Below are 20,978 nucleotides of genomic sequence, written 5' to 3' on the forward strand. Positions count from 1 at the left end.
CGACCCGCATGTATTTCCTTTTTAATATCACACGCTGTTTTCCCTGCGGAACAAGAGATGGCACAAAATCTGTGGAACTCCATTGTGCAGGTGTGAATGTTAAGAATGTATACGTGTACAGGCAGTGGTGGAACACAGAGCATGCTGGAGCGGGCGGTAATGGTCAGAAATCCAGCTGGAGCAGGATGAAGAAAACAGTCCTACACAGGGCTGTACCACAGATTATGCAGTAAAAAAAAAAAAAAAAAACCTCTGACTTCATCTCGGAGCTGATTATAACGCTGCCTTCAGATGTTGAGAATTTGCTCTTATCTCATTTTGTGGTTGGACAGCGAGCACGGCGCAGACACAAACAGGCTTCGGTCCGGACAAGCTCTTGAAATGATGTTATTCTCACTCAGAAGTTAATGGGGTGTATGTGTAATCCTGCTGACAAACCGACCAACCGAGCAGAACAACACAAACTCAGTGCTTACGTGAACTGTGTCGGGCTCAAGTCGAGAACGGATGCAAAAAAATTCGTTGAGTTCAGGCTCAGGCTCAGATACAGCCATAAGGACTACGCTTATTGTACGATTTATTGTAGTCTGTAGACTATATGCACATTCACGACACACACACACACACAAAAAAATGCTTTAAGATTTCCCTTCCATTGCTCTAACTCCCGTGCTTTCATGTGTGGCCTCGTGCTCCATCACATGTGACTATTATCTCATTGAAAACACTGTGAAAAAACACCTTAAAAACTGTATTTCATCAGTTAGCTGAATGTTTCAGGGGCATACCACATACTTGTAATGTCCTTGATTGAGTTCAGGCCGAGAGCCTTTGCTGCATGTCACGTCTCTCCATGTGTTTTCTGTCTGCCTCTACATCACAGCATGTGCTGTTAAAGGTGAGAACACCGACATAAAGAAACGCGGTTCTTTAAACCCACGGCATCAAAACTCTTTATTGCAGCCATCAGTGTGAGACAGGCATGGAGCTCTGACAGCTGTGGATGCATCAAAAGTGAGGCGTGTGTGTCGGTCAGGGAGCACAGCATTACTCATATTGGTCCAGTCGTCGCAGGTCATGCCACCTCGGACCCCCCCCCCGGCCTCCCTTTGAGCTTATTGTCACACCGAGAGATGGAAGATGGAGATGCAGGCCCTGTGAACTACAAGCCACTGGGATAAAGCTGGGTCATTATTGACTAGCCCTCGGCCATCGCCTCGCATCTTTCCTCCCACCTCAATAGATTATGCCGGGGCTGGGTGTGCAGTCTCATCAGTTCTTTTCTGTCCCACGTTTTCAGCACCGCCACGGGGTACACCGACTGATGTTCTGCCTTCCCACCAAACGACATATTTGCCATTAACTGCCGCCTTCATGGACGTTCTATCATCCGGGCCTGACATAATCAATGATGATTGCCATACTGAATGAGACATTTTCTCTAAAAACACCAGCCCTTATCGTCAGCAGCCCCACCATCTCCGAATAGGTTTTCTCAGACCTCGCGCGACATTATTCGATTTGAGCGTGTAAAGAGATGAGAGAAGCTTCCGGTCCACATACTCGTTAAGAGAAATCTAATTTAATGCAATGTAAAGTCATGTCAGAGATAAGATGAATCCGCACGGAGATAAAGTGAGCTCAAATTGAATCTGCCATCAGTCGAGGGAGACACACAGATACATCTCTATCCACCAGCCGGGCTGCAGCCCACCTCCCACAGTGAGTTTGTGTCAGAATGAAGGAGACATTAATTGATTCATGTGGCGACCCACTGCATGGCTGGAACCTTAACACAAAGCCAGCAAGGGGGGAAGAGATGCATCTTTGTGTTTGTGTTTACACAGCTTTTCTTCTGCAGACTTCTGATGCTGGGGTCTGCTCCCACGTGCTCGTACAGCCCATCAGCCCATTTGGCCCAAAACGCTATGAGCATTACAAACAAGCTACTGATTGATTGCACAACTTAAAAAGCTGCGGACTTACAAGACAGGGATAAGGAAAAGTCTTGTCCTGCAGAGCCTTTTGGACTCGAATAAGACAAACTGTAACCCGCTGCCAGCAGATCTGTCGTGGAAAGCAGCCCGGTGTTGTTTATCATCGGCTTAGAGTCTGCTAAAACAGCTCAGCGTGTCTGCTCTTTTATGTGGGTATTAATAACTTATGAGTGAGAATATGAACAATCAAAAGGCATGCATGAGTCTGTTGTGATTGCTCTCTTAGTAGGAGGGTGTGACTATGAAAAATGAAACAAAAGAGCAAATAATCAACTATTCATGTGAAGCGTTGTGGTGAGAGCAGTGACTGCAGGTAGTCTGGGTCTGAAGCTCTGCCACCATTTTCAGGATTACGGTACTCTATTACCACCTTTATACACTAATGAGATAATCTGTATTTTTTTGTTGACTGCCTGGAAAGAATCTAATCTGCAAAATGTCCTGTGATTAATGAAATCATCAAGCTAAGCATCCCCCAGATACCCACAAGCCTTTCCGCCTTTCATCGCATTCAGTCATCTAGAAAGTCCCAGTTCAAGCGCTTGAATGCAGCCTCTCGCTGTGAAACAACGGCTCCCGCAGTAATTGCAGACATCGTCGCCGTGACAATGAGACTAACGCTGTACTCTTAAGCATTCAGATCAGCCTCCAAAAGAAAGATTTCCACGACGGCAAATCTGAAGACTCGCTTCTCTTCGGCAACTCGTGATCACATCACTTCCAGGTTTTTTGTAATCTGACGTAAACAGACGCTTTGAGGAGAACGTCGGCCTTCCACGTCTCTTTGTGTACTGCACACAATAGCAATTGTGTGTGTTTTGTTTTTTTTTTTAAATCCAACGCACATTATGCACATTATCATCTTTTAAACGCAGCAAAGGGAGCTCTTTCGCTTCAGAAATACAAAGAGAGGCTGTAATTGAACGTAGGAGACGACGCCGACAGCCGAACAATACACCCCAGCGCGGCCTTTGACCTCTATCACATCGTTCGGCTACTTCTGGAGTTAATTTGCGCTGCTGTCTACGCGCTCTCCTCTGCATCCGTTACAAAAATCATCCGTCACTGTCCTGTCTCTCGTTTGAAAAAGTGCACAGGCAGCAGAAGGAGTACAGTATATTGATAAGGAACAGAGTGCGGAGAAGGGTCAAACAGTGAATCACCAGAGCTTATCAGCTACTCATAAAACACAGTAACTAGATGTGACATCGCTTGTAGAGCACCACATGCAGATTAAGTGCGTCGGGGCCTCGATCAATGGATCATCAAGACTCTCCAATTAAAGAAGTGGCTCAATCCTAGAGGCTCCGTTTGGCGGTAACGATAAAAAAAAAAAAAAAGTCCATTAAAGTTGCTAATTAAATGATAAGCGTAAATTAAAACACAGGTCAAGTGAGTGAACTGTGGGATTTTTTTTTAAGCAGCAATATTGCTGCTGTTGGCGAGTGGCTGGGTCGGGGGTGGTGGCTTTGGTGGTGGTGCTGGGGAGCGTCAACAACAGTTCCCTCACAAACTCATAAGTGCTTGGACACAACTTTGCAGAGTGCAGCGCTCTGAGAATCTTTTACATGGGCGAGACTCTAATTTAGAGCTTTGGTTCCCAGCACTGTAAGATGTTAATTATAAACAGTCACATAATTTATTCAGTGTAATAAATGGAGGCCAAATAAACAACTTTTAATACTCCCCATCCCTCCTACCATTTAAAACATGGACATCAATGTACCTTACTCCCGAATAATCCAAAAGTGGGCAAAGAGGTGGAGCGTGGGTGGAGCTGAGGCGAGCCAAATGCGACCTGTTCGGCTAGCCAGCTAGTGGTTAGCTGTCAGTCAACGCAGACACACCCTTAATTATACATACCATACCTAATATGATTTAAAGCAAAATGATGTTACAGTTTTCCGTTAATGAGAATCATTTTAATGTTAGCATGATGTTATGATGTGCCAAAAAGTGTTTGAAGTTGGCATACAGCCTTTCATCTCGCATCAGAAAAACTGTGGGAGAAACCTGGGATTTGTATTTACATACCAATTTCTACATAATGTTGCTTTAATGCTCATGGAAAATTGACCATTTCAATATGGGGCTCTGTGGGGACTGACCTGAGCCATCCTCAAGTGGCCATGTGAGGAAATACAGTTTTTGGCACTTCCATATCGTTTTCATTTTTCAGCCCCGCAGGTTCCTACTCGAGAAAAAACCCTCTGTTATGTCGGAAACATTCTCGGGGGGGGGACCCCTGCGACCCCTCTGGCCCTGCCCCTGTCTGTGAGGTGCACGAAAAAAAAAAAGCGTGGCTGTTAGGCAACAACATATTTTATTTCTTTTCCTCTTTTATACACTATTTAGAAAATAAAACACATTGAATAAATACAAATTTAGAAAGCGACAGATTTTTCGCCGGATTTTTCACAGCAACACGTGGTTATTCTTACGGAGCTCTCTCGGGGCTAGCGGAGGGATTCACGTCGCGGAATCCACCCTAAAGCAGACTTGGGCCACACACTGCAATGAAACACTTAAGACTGGGCATGCAGATGCTGAAGTGGTCCCCATTCACAGACACAGAGAGAAATGGATTGGCACATTGATAAGACGTTGAAACACCTAGAAACACCCGGAGGAAGGAGGAAAAAAAACATCTATATACACAGAAAAAAATAAATAAAGAGAAATTAGGTCCAAGACAACTCTACTGTACAGATATGTCCATTGGATGTGACCAACTTCTTTCTGTTTCACCCTCAACTAACTTTCAATCATCAGGCTGACCCACCATAAAGTTCAAATATAGTACAGTACAACATGGGATGTTCACCAACAGCAGATTGCACCATTTACAGTGTTACAAACAAACACAAAATATCACCCAGTGGTTGGCATCAACTGTAGTTCCCTTTCGGTGTTTGTTCATAGTAAGGCAGGACACAGCTGAGCTCTTTAATCCTGTCAGCAAGGTGTACAACAGGTAGTCCGGCTGCTTTGACAGTGGGTGTATAGAAAATGAACTCCACTCCTGTTAAGTGTCCTCTGGTCTGGCAGATGTCAAGTGGCGCTAGAGAGTACAGGCTGGATTCGGAGCGCCGAGGAAAAGCAAAAAGGGTGTCAGTAGTATGTTACAAGTAGTCCAGTGAGCTTTCTCATTTAGTCTTTATGGCAGACGACGTTTCATCCAGGCATGGCGAAGGAGACAACCAGAGCTGTGTACACGGACTAAGGAGGCAGGAGCAGAGATCCAGGATGCAGGATCCAGGATCCAGACCTTCTCCTCGAAGAAGGACGACGAGTGAGGAATTGGTGCTATCTGACTTCCAGGCAGTCCAGGTACTCCTGGGCGAGCTCATAGCAGAACCGGTACTGCTCCTAGAACAAGCACAGATATTGAGGAAATTATTTCTATGAACTATAAATCCTCCGTTGGATGTTTGTATTTCAATAAGTTCAAAAGTTATTTAGTGATCAAATGTTCTAATTTAGTTCCCGGTGTACTTTTCCTCCACCTGCTGTCAGTGAAAGAAAACATCTATATCTATGTTACGGTTAACGTATCCCATGTGCAGACCAAAACAAATAAGTATTTGATCCTCCCGAAACAGCATTTCTGTCGGGTCCATCAAATTAAATCTTTTCATACTACATAGAATATAATATAATACCTCTTTCATGGTCATACCAGCCATAGTATGAAGGTATGATGGAGAACCAGTAGGGAGCTAAATTAAACCTACACGGATGGAGATAAGTGGCAGAAAGTCTTGTACAAATACAAAAGACATCAGTGTGCCACACTGCTACACTACTACACTACTACACTACACTACATGTTCCTTCACTACCAGGATTGGAGTTTATTTCAAATGAATCCTGCATACATTAGCCTGGTCGATCCAAGGGCACCAAATGTGTATTAATCCGCTGGAAATACTCCACAATGAATCACACCGAGTAACATTTGTTAAAAGCTCAAACTGATAGCTCAGACTCTGACTCTGCCTGACATCAAACTGAACTGCCATGTTGTTTTATTCAGCATTCAGGCTGACGTCACGTTTTCATCAGCCGATTGTCTTGTTTCGTTTTGGCCCTAATCAAACAACAGCCCTACAGCTGCAGTACCGTTTGGTATAAGCAGTTTTTCCACATGAAATCTGAACATTGTGTTTTTTTTGTTTTTTTTTCATTCAACTGTTATTTAGTAAGTGAACTTAACAACCACTAATTGTAACGTTGATATTTTTCTCGGATATAGCTAGGTAGTTAGCAGCAGCTCTGCAGGAAGGTAATACACTCATTCAGAGGTGCGGAACTGTGCTGACTCTGACTGATGTCAGAACTTAGTAAAAACCCTGTTCTTTCTATTATTTCCTCTCCCGTATCTCTCCTTTTTTTTTGTCTCTGTATGCTCATAAACTGGAGTCACATGGCCTCAGGATAAGCACAAATGCAGCGCTCAACTTGACAAATTTCAACACGTTCTCACCTCAATTTTCACTAGCTAGAGAGAAATTGTATTGATTTGTGCCCACTTGCTGCTTTCCTTTGACTTCATTCTCAATGTACCACATCCAAAATTTAATTCTCACTCAGTCTAAACATTGAACCCTTCATTACCATTGAATTTTACATGATGCTGTTTTCCTTAAGATAAAGATCCAGGGATGTACTGAAGAAGTGAAACAAGTTGTATTTACATCCCCAAAATGGCGTATTTAATCATCTAGTCTTGCTGGGGCGCGCATTTCACTTCCTCGACATTCCCTCTGTCAGACTGCGACAGAGAGTGATGCCGTTTAATATATTGCGGTAAAAGACCCTTTGCTTACTCACCATTGTCTCCACCATGTTTGGCTTAGAGTTGCGGAGTGTCTTAGCAGCGAAGAACACGTCCGCGACACTATGGTGACGAATCATCTCCAGTATCATGGTGCAGGCACAGAAAGTACCGCTTCGACCGCCGCCGTTCCTACTCCAGAAAGAACGAACAAAGAAAAACACACACACACACAGACACACACGCAGACACGCACAGACACAAACAGACACAGTAGAAGCATAAAGACATGAGTGACCTAATAAAGATGTGGTACAGCAGCTCAGACGCTCTCAGAGAGGGGGGGTGGGTGGGGGTGCTACAGAGTGAAATGTCACAGTTTGACTGAGCGCAGATCAAGCACGCTGTCAGAAAAAGGCCAACTGGCAGACTTTCAAGATGAATATCTGAGTAAAGCTCTCATTAAAATACAGGAGCGGGGACTTAATCAGATATGGGACGTCTAAGACACAGCCTGACCTCCGGGGATCAAAGGGCTCTAACAGGGAGATGGGGACAGGTCTAATGGAAGGCAGGCACCTCCGCTCGAGTGGCTGATGTACAGTAGCGACGCAAACACTTAATAGTTCTTTTTTTTCCATTGGAGCGCTGACTTGATGAGATTTAATAAATCTGAAGAGGATTACAACCATGGGAAGTCTTACAGCGGCAATGTGGAAAAAATATGAATGTGATGTGCCATCTTGTGAGAAATCTACTTGAGGGTCCAAAACTTCAAAAGCACAGGCTTCTATAGAAAGTCTAAGAGCTGTTTCTAGTCAGAGAAGAATGCAATTCATGAGGATGCGTTGAATTCGTAATAGATTTGAGCTTCATGTTTCAAATACGCTGTAGAGCGAAGTCTAAGCATAAAAGGGCTCATATGAGTATTGGCCATCAGAAACATGTGTACTGCATATATGTACTGTAGATGCATGTAAGTGGACTCACAGGCAGTGGACAATGGTGCGTCCCTCTCCACACTCCCTCTGCCAGTTGTGAACCTGAGCCAGGAGGCTGAGAAAGGCTTTCTTGGAGTCGGGCACGTCGCGGTATGGGGACCAGCGCAGGAACTGGAAGTGACGCACCACCAGCTGGCCTTCCTGAAGCTATCGAAAGCAAGAGTTGTGGGGATGAATAAAAGAAAAAAAGTAAGAAATGAATTCCCCCCCCCCCCAATATAAACCATCACGCATGCATTAAAACCCACTGCATGCGCTCCACACACATTGCTCACTCACTCAGACATCTAGCTGATCTATCTATCAGCCGGAGGGGATTGTCAAAAACATCAACCCAGCTCGAGATTAGCTGTGGAGCTCCTGTTCCTGACTTCTAATTGGCTGTTGAAGTTGAGTAGCAGAGTGCTGCTGGAAATGAGTTTGACGAAAGCAGTGACAGTGAATCCAAACAGTGAAGTCTTTTACATAGATTACGTAGATTAGAGCAGTTTTTAATAATTTCTTTTAAAAAAAAGCATATCAGCTCATGTTTTAGTCTGCCATACTCTGAGGCTGCCTGCCTGCTGTCCAAATGCAATTTTGACATTTTTGGGCTCTAATATAACACAGAGTGGTTAACCCAAATTCCTGCTTCAAAATGTCCCAGAAAACTATTGCTAATGTCAGAGAAGCCACAAGCTCCTCTCTCCACTGTCTCCTTTTCCTGCAGTCTGGGGATTTGAATGGAGTTTGCTCTTCCTGAACATGCAGCGCTTACGGTTTCTGGGTTAACTTTTCGAACTTTATATGAGACCGAAGACAGCCAGGGGATGCTCGATGGATTGTGGGAAATGGCACCTTAAACGTGCCCTGTGGGGATTTTTCAATAAACGCTGTCATGTTTACAGTTGTTCTCACCAAAATAAAATGTTGAATGTTGAAAGCACTTTGCCTGTCGTGGAACAATGGAGAAGTGGGTTCTTTTACTTTTTCATTTTCTTTAGGTGGCGTATTAGTACCTTGCCGCGAGGTGCCATTAGCACACACTTATGTCCAGAAGGGTGTACTATGGAGCAAGATTAATGACATGTTGAGGTGAGCCTTAAGCCAGGGCTTTCAAATCATGAAGGTGACTCTCTTTTAACCTGGCTAGATCAACAGGGGAACACCTTTCCTGGTCCAAACAAATGTTCTGTTGGGAGTGTACTAGTGTAGAGTGATTCAAATTGGCTACAAAAAGAGTCACCCTTTCACTAATTCTTGATGATATTCTCTATGAGTGATAGAGATTCTCAGCTGAGAATATATTCAATCAATTTCAATCCTTTTTATTCAGAAACTACATTGATTTCCAATAACCATCATAATGGGACAGTGTCAGACCCAACAACAATTAAATATGCTGTAAAAGGTCCGAAGTTTAAGAACTCGAGAATATAGTTGGAGAGCTGTAATGTCAGAAATAAAAAAAAAAAACAAAACATAGACATTAAGAATGCAATGAATTATTTCAGGTTTCAGGTTTTAATTGAACTAGCTGCAAAAAACTCCATAAGGTATTTTGGAGGATCACAGGCTCAACAACGATGTCACCTTATAAGGTTATTATTTCCAGTTATAACAGTGTATTTGGCAACAACCTTTTCTGCATCTACTTGACAACGGCGTTCCTTCTTGGGGCAGAGGCTATCGGTGTCTCGCTCTGTGGTGTCTGTCTCCTCGGGATCCTGCAGAGAGGCCACGTGGGAACAGTTTCTGATACGGTGTCAAGATATTTGAGGGGGCTGGGTGGGAGTTGGAAGGGTGATGGGCTACAGCGAGGGTCAGGTGAGGCGGCACGCGGGGGGGGCTAGGAGGGTTTGGCAGCTAAGGGACACGTCTGCTCAACTAGCTGCTGGAAGCTACTGAGGTCAAAGGATGGGAGCTAGAAACGTTGCGACAGTGTGAAGTGAAAGCGGGAGCTCAGCTAAATTATTCAGACAACACCCAGACACGTACACCACACACAGACTCACAAACAAGCTCGACACAGAAAAAAAATAAATAAAAAAAACGCAAATTACTGGACATGGACATAAATCATGAAAGTTCTTTCAGGTAACTGTAAAACAACATGGAGTTTTGTATTTGTTTAAGTGTTTAGTACTTAATTGCTCAAACAGGAGCATATCTGCTCATTAAGCAGGACTTGGGACTATACATATGTGGCTAATTATGTGATCATGCTGCTGATACAGAGAGTAGGATTATTATGTTGCAGATCATTCCAACCGCTGGGGAACAACAAATGCCAGCTGGGACCCAGGTCACCATTCACAATCATTATATTAGTATCAGGCTTCATTAACCCTCTTAAAAAATAAATGAACTGATTCAGCACCAGGAAAATGCCTCCCACTGCAACGGAGCTTTAGAGTTTTAGCTTTTGTCAGCATCCAGATTAAAGAAAAAAAAAAGTCACTTAAGTTTGGGGAAAAACTTCAATGGATGTGTGAATTAGGTTGGATTCCATTTTATGGGAAAATGAATTTGATATTTTTAACATTTACATACATTAGAGGTGTATCTTTGGTGTTTTGATATATAGCTTTGTACTGTTGTTCCTTATATACTTTTTCCCTGTGTATTTAGAGATTATCCAAGAAGAATTGTTTTGGATGTCCATTTTTCATGATTAAGCCCACTTGCTATTACAAAGCTTGTCTGCCTATTAGCGTGCACAGTATTTAAATATTGGTGGTGTTTATCCAATCTGAAAAAAAACACTGGCTGACCCTTGGATAAACTTCTGTGGCATGGAGTTAGTGAGTAGGCTATACCCTCTTTCCCTTCACACAATTTCCCTGTTAACCAAATTGCTAACCCTGGCCTACCGTTAGCCCAATACAAGAGTGAAAAACTGAGTGTTTAAAAACAAAACAAAACAAAAACTGCATCGATATTCGTCTACAGTACGAAGGTGGGCAACGTCAGTAGAATGACCTCCTCGAATATCAGAAAAAATTAAAAAGGTTGATAAAGAAACCTTCAGGTAGTATTTCTAACTTACATCTATTTGTGATTCTGTTGTTGAGGTACTCGTATCTAAACTCATGGTACTTGTTGAGATCTATCATCAAAATCTCACTCAGGCTAGTTTACCACATTCTCCATCTCTGCCCCCTCATCAACTGTTTTCCTAATTGTTTTCCGTAGGAAGAACACTCATTTATTTTTACAATCACTTAGCTCCTCTGACACTGCTTTTACTTGACGCTTTGTCAGCTAGCGCAATTAGTTTGTTAGCATAAATTACACAAGTTCAAACAGAACCAGAGCTGATATGATGTTCCAATTACTGATGAATCAACAGCTCTCTGACACGATCTCCACAACAAGTCAAGATTTTTGAAAGCCGAGGTGCAACCAGAATGTAAGGTTTCGGATGCAGGAGGAAGAAAACCAGACTGTTGTAGTGACTAAACCACAACAGCTATTCATTCTGTGGCTATGGGAATATACATATTGTAGAACTTCAATATGCTATTCCAATACTTTATTTGGATTGCAGTAGATTTTTACAGGTGCTCCTGTTATGTTTGTCCAAACACGTGTACAGCTTGTTTTTGGATTGTCAAACAAGAAAGTCAAATATCTGATCTGGCTTTTTAAAACTGTTTTTTTCTTTTTTTTTTTGGATCCACCTACCCGGGTGATGTTCTGAACCCGGAAGAGGCGGATGATGACGTCATCGTCTGCTGTCCTGGACAGAAGCTCTACTGTCATCGGCCCAAACTGCTGCAGCCCCGGTTCAGGCCAATACTGCAGACAAGGCTGAGGAGAAAGAGAAAGAGAGAGAGGGAGGAGACAGCAGGTCATTAGTCCACGCTTGCTTGAGGCAGGACAAATCATTATGTCAGCAGCCAGTGATGGTGAGGCCCAGTAACAAGACACCTGAGTATTGACAGCGGAGACAATTAGCCTAAATGACAATGATTATCTACAAATAGCGACCGTAAATTAAATGAGAAAAAAGAAAAAAAGAAAAAGAAAAAAAAAAAACAAGCCTCTCGTCACGCTGAACAATCCCTCACATAAGCCGCGGTCACCCAGTTTGAATTATTCATGAGTCCAAATCATTACCATTAGCGCATTATAAATTAATAGAGGAGGAGACCTTGGCTACGCCTGGGAGGGATAAACAGGAAGTTAGCCTGGAGGTTGGCGCACGCGGAAAAGCCAAGGTCTCCCCATCAACGCTGCTTCAAAGACGCTTCCCCCGGCCAACAAGACGGGGGGGGGGAGCGGCACACAAGGGAGCGGTGTTGACACGCTGACGTGTTCCGTGGTGACTTTGGGACTGAGGGGAGCCCTCCAGGAGGAAGTGATGATGGCATTTCACTGTGACAGAAGGGTATTAACAGGTGACATTGGGCACGAGGCGAGATAAATATTTATACATTCAGACAGGAGACAGGCAGCTCCAACTCAGGAGGGCAAACCAAGAGTGTGTTCGCGTGCCTGAGTGCGTGTGTGTGTGTGTGTGTGTATGTGTTTGTGTGTGCGTCGGGAGGTGGACTGTTAATCCACTGGCAGCGAGAGACATGGAAGACGAAGAACAAGAGGAGAGTGACAGAGGAAGAAGGACAGGTTGCAGCTGACAGGCATGGTGGAAATGTTGAGCGGGAATTCAACATGACACGGTGACAGAGCAGCGATAGGGAGACGGCAGAACAAACCCACGCACGAGCAAACATGGGGGGAAACGATAAGAATGTGTTAATGCCACGACAGCCTGTGCAAATTAAACAGACGGCCCGAACGCGCGATTGAATCCCGGTGGCGGCGCACCAGTTAAAGGCCAGACAGCGATGACCCGTCGTCGCTGCGCTGCGCGTCACTTTCATCTGGGAGGAAGGAGCGATACGGCTGACATGTTGTCACTACTGCTGTCGACGTGTTTCACCGTAAGGAATGATAACATGAACATGTCGTGTTTATATACAGACGCTAAAAAAAAAAAACCTGCAGGTATTTTTGAACATCCATATGCTGGTTCATACTTGTGAGAGGAGAAGAAGTCGAGCTGAAGCAGTTCACCGTTTAATGTTTTTAAGTACATCTTTTGCCTTTAGTCAACACTAGACAGTGTAGAGTAGGGATGCAGTGATTAAAGAATTTGATTGTATGATTATACTCTGAGGTTTTTGCCAGCTTTTGTTTTCAACAGTTCCCGTCTTTCAAAAATGATCAGTAACCAAACAATGCAGCACAAAATAATACAGACAATAAAGTGGATTTGAGGTGTTGGACCTTTTGTAATTACCTTTTTTTCCCGCAGGTTTTGCAGATTGGATATCATATTGTACTGTTTAGAAACATAAAGGTAAAAGAATCCCAGTTTACCTTTGTGTCAATCAGCCCATTGCGCTGGGATTATGAAATATAAGAAATATTTAGGGATCCTGCCTATTTAAAGAGCATTCTTACCTCACAGAAACCTGTGAAGGTCCTCTCAAAATCAAGTTTGCAACATAAAAGCTGAATCTTTTTCATTACCAGTACCTGTGTGACCCACTCAGTATATAAGTGTCACGAAAACAAAATGTAATTGTCTGCAGTGCATTACACGTGTACTGTAATGTAGACAAAAAAAACATCATTTTCACAAAGTAGTTCTAAGACAGGGGACTTACTGAACGTGACAAACTACATGCTGCACAGACCTCCCCCAGAGTTGGACGGTGAATTTGACAGTACTTTCTCAACGCTAGGACGATTAGCTGTTATCCTTCACGGCCACCCAGTGAGGTCATAAAGTCTGACATGCGCCGTGAGCTGTCGAAAATACTGGCTGCTCAGAATTCCAAAGCACAAAAGCGACATTACCAAGCAACCTTAATCAACAAAATAAACACAGCGGGCTGCAATCTCCTGATTGTGCTCAGTCTCTGCATCCCTCTTCCACCTCCTCGTTGCAATGCACTCTGCTTTGAATCACTGCAGTTTAACTGTCTTTTTCATAATATAAAAACTAGCAAAACCTAAGGCTCTTTGAGGAAAAAAAAAAAAAAAGGGTGGGCATTTTGCATTGTTTTATAAACTTCATCATTAATTTATGATTTGACAAAAACAAAACAACAAGCCTAACAAACACACGAGGGGGTTGAAATCCTGCAGAGGAGGACAATGACAATGTCACAACATAGGTAGTTGTTTTTTTTTTTTTTTTGCAATATGCTGATGCTTGCTAATGTCTTCAACACATTTGTTCAAAAAGTGAACACTCTCTTAGAACAGATGTGTAAAAACAATACTTTGTGTTTTGCATTATAACACATGTGCTGCACCAGCCCAGTAACACCACATTCAGGGGAGCTCAGCAGTTCTCTTTGTTTCCCGGCTAAAAGTTGCTCTCGGCAGCTTCGTGAAGAGCTCTTAAGAGGGAACTCTTAGTGCCAGACTCCTGACTGGTAAAATAAGATCTTTTGTGAGCAGCCCAGATGTGTCATGTTAGCTTTACTCATCAGAGTCATTTGTCAGCGCGGTATTTGACGAGTCTTATTTATAAGCTTCAAAGGATTATGGAAAGAGACCTGTTTGTCCTACAATTAATATATATGTTCATGATGTTTTCACTCATTTCAATGTCCAAAAATGATCTTTTTGGTGACATTTATGGGAGTCAGAAAACAAAATAGAGTACATGTCAGGCTGAGGAAGAGCTGCTATGAGATGGAATACAAGCGTATTTTGCCTTCTACATGGCAATCAAAGAGCTCCTCATGTTTGAGATTACTATTTTTTTTATTTCTCAGGGAGGAGGAATCACTCTGTGCAGGAGAGTGCTCTTGCTAAGTGTACAAAAAGCGTTCACCTGACAGTTCTTTCTTTTTTCTTTTTTCTTCTCTCTACTTTTGCTCGTCTTTGCAAATTACTGTTTGCCTTACAGTGTTTGGAAGTGGCAGGAAATAGGCCCCGACGCTCAACACTCCCCATATCTTCTTTAGGGGATACATGCTGCACATTTCTCGGAGGAAAAGCTGCTCCAGTGGCAGACGTTAAACTGCAATAAGATGGATGAATAATAAAAAGGTGCATCGAGGGAAGACACTGCATGTGAAAACATCACTTTTTCCGAGTTTGGGGCTGTTTTTATGTCTTCTTTCAGGTCAATGGAAACAACATAGGTGCTTATTTGAGTTCTGATGTAGGCATTAATGCAAGCACATATATAAGTACAGACTTAATTGGATAAACAGTCTAAGATCAACTGGGAGCTTCATGGTGATATCTATTAATACAGTATTTTTATTCATTTATGAATTGATAAAAAGAGATACCCAAAATGGACCCAGGATTCTAATATTTCAACAGACTTTTCAGCGTGGCTTTATCCATTATTCAAATTTCTGTTCGAAAAATGTATTCAAATTAGTGCATTTTTAAATAGATAATGCCTCATTAGCCTCCAAAATGTTCAATTTCAGAAACTAGTAATATGAAAAACACATTTGTCACAATGTAAGTGATCAACTGGGACAGTTTTATGGTGATACCTAATAGTTACAAATGCTACCCTCTTCACCTGTCATGTGTCCCCTTAAACAGACTTGAAACACATTTTTCCATTACAATATTTAGCAGAGAGTGATTAACAAAGTGATACCTCTGGCACATTAACACGACACCTCTTTGTTGGGAGTCTTGAGAATTTTTGGGTCCATATTTCAATAAATGTGAAGAAAGCTTGTTCTGGTATCACACTGCGGTAAAGCCAGTTTTATTGGGATGTTTCTAAATACACTGTGTGTCACTAATAAAAGTCCAGCTGTGATGCAGACGCTGTCACGCAGAGGTTGCCCATGGCTTAATTAAAAGAGTTGAGCTGATAAGGTAGAAGTTAGAGCTCCAGCTAATAAGATTAGTGACAAAGTGACTTCGTCTTGGTTGTGTGTCGTCAGTTTAATATCCAGCTGCTTTGACAGCTCCTCTTACCCAGGCAGAGTTGGACTGGTTGAGCTGATTGAGCATCACCACCGAGGTGCAGCCGTAGTCGTACACGAGCCTCCAGAAGTCAGTGGTTGTGCCTGGCAGCGGATGCGGCGTAACCACAAAGGCGGCGGGCCGGAGGAAGCTGTCGGCGAGCGCCGCGTTGATGTAGTTGCTGCTTTCTCCCTCTGTGGTGACGAGGAAGGCCAGGGAGCGGTCCGGCGGCAGGACGTCCATGCTGCGGTTCTTCTCGCGGTTCCTGGGCATCAGAGAGATGCTGCACTCCTCCACATCCAGGTGAGGAGTCACTGAGTTCAGAGTCTGCGGGAGGAGCGGGAGCAAGGGGAGGAGGACGAGGAGGAGAAGGAGGAAGAGGATGAGGAGAAGGAGGAGCGGCAAAGTGAGGATGAAGGCGGGTTGCAGAAGAGATAATTAGAAAGGTTGGCATGTGTGTTTGGGAGTGTGTTAAATTTCATAGATGCGGAGATAAAATGAGAGAATGAGAATGAAGATAGTGATAAGAGGAGGCAGATGTAGCGGAACAGAATTGGGATCAAAGCGAGATGGACAGAGGCAGTGATAACATTCTCCACTCAAACTGCCTGGCTGTCAATACTTGACAAGCACAACTATCTCCGATCATCTCCGGGAAAACTTTTTGACGCATTAATCATCAAAACCCCCACAAGGCGTAATGGATAAAAACACATTTAGTGCAATCTCATACATTATGAATAAGCATATTAGGAAGCAATGGAAATTGAAGCGAACTGATTATCTAACTTGCTTCACATTGTGAACGACTCCCTATTGGTGCCGACAAAATGAATAGAACATTCCGGCTCGTAACTGGAATATTGCGTCTCGGCTACAAGTTGCAATAATGAGTCTGTCTTATTGGACGACTGCGAGCACCGCTGAGGGAAGGTTATTGTGCTGCGTGTGGAGAAGGAAAAAGTCTAATTATTCTAGCCAAAGGTCAACGATCGATAACATCATTCTAACTCACATTAACTTGACGAGTCAGCAGCGTTGCATAAAAGGCAAATAGATGTTCTTAGACGCAATCTCAAACGTTTTTTTTCTGCTGAGGAAAATGTTTCTTACGTTTGCTGATCGGAAGAGCAGTGTCAGTATCGGTGAATACTAACTACCCATTTACTCTTAACCGAAGGATTCCTTCCTCAGGAGAGACCTACAGTACACGATACAGCGTAGGTATAAATGTGTGTTAAACGACTGTTTGAGGCACCGGCAGAGTGACTTTTGAGATTTAGAGATTACAGTAGTAAAAGGTGATGGAGCGCGTTTAGTCTGAACTGTTTTTACTTCAAATGTCAAATATCTGTACGGAGGAGTGCTGTTACTGTCCACATTAATAGTTGATTTACAGTTGTGCATTTGGGTGTTGAGGCATTGCTGCAGCCCTGGATATGTAGCTACCATATTAGGAAGTCAATCAAATGACATCATTTCCATGTTCTTAAAGGGGGATTTAGGTATTTTAAAACCTACAAAGTGATTTGGAACTTGTCGGATCACCTCATCTCCTCTGACTGTCAAAGTTACGTCCACTAAAAGTGTTTGTTTTTTGCCACTGACAGGCTGAGGTTGTTTTTCTGAGTGTCTGACAACATTACTGAAATGATTTCCACAGAGAGAGACCTTTTTGATAAACAACAGGCTCCCCTGTTACAAGAAACAGAAGTCTTGATCAAGGAGAAATAAATCTCGTGAGGTGAGTTGTTACAGTTATTGCCCCATCTAGATTGTCAAAATCAGCCATCACCTTGTAAATAAAAATCTTGCTGGCAGTTTGTCTACATCATCTCCAAAATATCCAGCTCCAGTTTCCACAACCATCTTCCCCCAACAACTCACCTTGCAAGAGTTCACAGGGAGGCTTCATCTTGAACGAGACTTGTGTTTCCGGTTATCATTTTACAAAAAGGTCTATCTCCAGAGGAATTTATTTTTCAGAATGTCAGCCTGTCAGCCAAAACAAGCACTGTTAGTGGACGATACTCTGACGTTGACCCAATGGATTACTCTGCAGCTGTGCTGCGGCTGGCAGCTGAGGTTATCTACTGGACCGGTTCCAAAACTTTTGGAAATGATAAATCATTTACACACAAAAAACCAACAGGTGGAGCGCTCAATGGGAACCCTCACAGCCTTTCTATTTGGGGGATCCATGTGTAGCTACATGCAAAGAACTCAAACTGGATCCTGACTGGGATCACTTTGATCCCAAACTAAAACTGTTTTTTTTTTAAGAGGGATTAGTCGTGTAGTCATGATCATCTTACTGTCGGAGCAGTCGCCAAGGTTGTGACTTTTTCCAGCGTTCACAGTGGATGATGCACTTAACTGTGACATCAACATGAGTTAAAAACCTATAATATATGAGGCTAAATAGTGTTCATTGTTTATTTTGTTATTCAACTTAACAGACGTATTTCAATTTTGGCATTTTAAGAACATCAGTGTTAATGTGCTGGGGTCAGCAGCTCGACAGCCGATTTGCTGCCTTGCAGTGTTTAAGAAGTCTTTGCATTGTGGGAACAATGAAGAGGACTGGAATCAGATGCTGATAAATTACTCATCTTACAGTGAACTCATAAGCCATGCTGTATAGCATGTGAGATTGCTTTGTAAACAGGCCTTTTAACATTGAATCACACTCAGCTGCCAATTCACAATGTACACCTTGCTAAAACTGAGCCAAACATAACTGCATTGGAGTCAAACCGGTTAGAAGTTTAGTTCTCTCTCCAGTGTGCCTGTTTGTGCTTTCAGATATCCGCCGTTTCATTTTTTTTGCTTTCAGCTGTTAAGTTACAGCTAACGAAAAAAAAAAACATTTCTTGATTTTTCTTGATAATAAACGTTTTTAGACAGGGCAGCAAGCCGCCAATTTTCCCGTCCTTTTGGCGGCTTGGTCTGTTGTTTTAGACAGAGGCCAGCAAGTTGGGGGTCTGTTTTTTGGTCAGCCGATTTGCCGCCTCGGAGGGTACACTTATTTCCGCCTCGCCTGCTATCTAAATCCGAGGCGTCAATGTGCCGGCCCCTGCATGAGATGGGCGGAGGTGTCGGTGACCTGCACTATTGTACGACCCCACAGTCGGGGAGTTTTAAAACCAAGAAACAGCTGATCACAGCAGTCAGTCCATCACTTCATCACCAGACATTAAGATGAGCAACTGAACAGAAGGTGAGATCTGGGAGATGCTAGCGTCTCCACGGTCTCTGCAGCTGTTTGGTTGTTTCTGCTTGTTGTTGTAGCAGCAAGCTAGGAACGGTCGCTACTTTCAAATTAAAAGCTCCCCACTAAGAACCCAGTTCTAAACTCCAATGGGGTGCAATGTAAAGCTCTTATTTTGAAGACAAATTCGTTGTTACTGTTCACAGCCCAACTTCGGGCTTCATGCATGTTACGCCCACCCCTACTGGTTTTAGCCCAGTGTACCTTAGATGTAATTAAATGGAGACTGATTTTGTGTGATTGAGTAAATTGGTGTCATTGTGTAGCTAAGATGCTGCTGGGACAGGATACCTCAGTCAAGGGAAACAAAAGAAATGTATGGACATAACAGATTTAGCTTTAGCCTTACCTGAAACTCCTCTCTGAGCTGCGACGTGTTGCTCTGAGAGTCAACCTTCAGCATCTCCTTATAGGTGAGCGCAAACTCATTAACGGGGATGGCAGTCTCTCCACACAGACAAGCCTCCAGGATGGCATCATGGATGAACACATACTGCTCCTGAGAGATGGACAGCGGGGGAAAATTACAAAGTCACACAAAGCCTTCGCTGCACTTACGAGCCTCCTAACTGTTAATTGGCCACTTGTGAGGACAATGCCAAATTTAATTACTGCTGCTGAATGTTGACAAATAGTAATAGCTGTCAAACCATCCTTCACACCGTCAGTGCCCACTCTTAGGTATTGTTTCTGAAGCGAGACATTGTATATAAATCTGGTGAAAAAGTGCAGACATCAGACATCAGAGGAGAGAAACACTGCCCACACGCGATGCTTGAATAACGTCATGAGCTGAGCAATTAACGAGGAAACCAAGAAATTTGTTTTGACATCCAACCAAACAAAAGATCAAAGACGCTCGGGTACATTCAAAATTACAGGCTTAAAAGTGTCCCTCGTCCAACTTATTTAGAATTTCTTATTATGCTCTGTAATTGCAGAAATGTGTATTCAGCGGGTAAAGCAGTTTCAGCTGAGAGGTGAAAAGATGAAATTAAAAGGAGATAAATACTATTGTTTTTGTATTTCTCCCCAGACACCACTTCCAGACTCATTATCAAGAGAATGCTTTTTAAATATTTTCCAACAGTTAACAGTTTTTTTTTTTTTTTTATCCCAACAATTAATGTCTTTCTCTGGCTTGTTTATTTGAAGATTGGAAGTTCACATTAAGTACAATTTAAACAGCATTACTAAAGATTGTGTGTTTATTTATGTCTATATCTTTTTATGGTAAGTATCTTATATGAAGAGTTGGTACTTGAGTATCAACTTGACAGTTTTGTTCTGCGCTGATATGACTTCTTTGGAAGTGAATGATTTTTAAATGAGTTTAGACAAACGGTTATACTAAATTACCTTCATATCAGAAACATTATAGCCTCCACAAATCATTTTGGCTCTCACTAATGGACTGAGTACGTTTGGTAACACTGAGATTAACACAAATTTTAAGTAGATGAGATACCAAAAAAAAAACCCAAAAAACAATGTTGACAAACCATGCCAAAAAAATGGAAAAATAATTCAAATAAGTGCCTCCTGGACCACCTACAGCATCAATTAATTACATGTACTAAATAATCCAGTGATAAAATGATTTAAATGTGCAGAGGGGCCAGTTTAATGAGTGTTGTTGTTTTTAAAAATTATCATACACTAATCAAGCATTTTTAATACTAACAGTGAATCAATGTTTAGTGTGAAATGTTTTGCTTGTAGTGGCAAAATCAGACGATCTAATGATCACCCGTACTCTGCCATTCCCCTCACCTCCACAGAGCTATTTAGCCTCTTTTAGCTTTCAGCCAGCTAGCAGCTGAAAACATTGGAACATAAATATAAATAAACCAGGTATTTTAAGCACAAAACATGATCTTTTCCTGACCTTAACCCCATGATTTTTTATTTTTTATTTTTTGCCTAAGGCTAACCAGATCATAAGCATAATCATAATCATGATCATAATCATATTGTCTCAAGATTAA

General features: G+C 42.5%; 1 protein-coding gene across 4 annotated transcripts in view; it reads right to left on the reverse strand.

Moving 5' to 3' along the window:
* Positions 1-4,301: 4,301 nt before the first annotated feature.
* ptprua (protein tyrosine phosphatase receptor type Ua) overlaps positions 4,302-20,978 on the reverse strand; it is a 196,891-nt gene continuing 180,214 nt past the window's right edge. For 2 of the 4 annotated variants that reach the window (XM_037093288.1, XM_037093286.1), the window contains 6 exons: positions 19,340-19,489; positions 15,732-16,046; positions 11,442-11,567; positions 7,765-7,922; positions 6,831-6,966; positions 4,302-5,366 (listed from right to left, as the gene is read on the reverse strand). In XM_037093288.1, coding sequence (XP_036949183.1) covers positions 5,304-5,366; positions 6,831-6,966; positions 7,765-7,922; positions 11,442-11,567; positions 15,732-16,046; positions 19,340-19,489 — 948 coding nt within the window. In that variant the 3' untranslated portion in view covers positions 4,302-5,303. Of the gene's footprint in view, positions 5,367-6,830; positions 6,973-7,764; positions 7,923-11,441; positions 11,568-15,731; positions 16,047-19,339; positions 19,490-20,978 lie in introns of all 4 variants that reach the window. The other 2 variants (XM_037093287.1, XM_037093283.1) reach the window with 1 other exon arrangement.

Source organism: Acanthopagrus latus, chromosome 3 (assembly GCF_904848185.1).
Source record: "Acanthopagrus latus isolate v.2019 chromosome 3, fAcaLat1.1, whole genome shotgun sequence".
NCBI classification, from domain to species: domain Eukaryota; kingdom Metazoa; phylum Chordata; class Actinopteri; order Spariformes; family Sparidae; genus Acanthopagrus; species Acanthopagrus latus.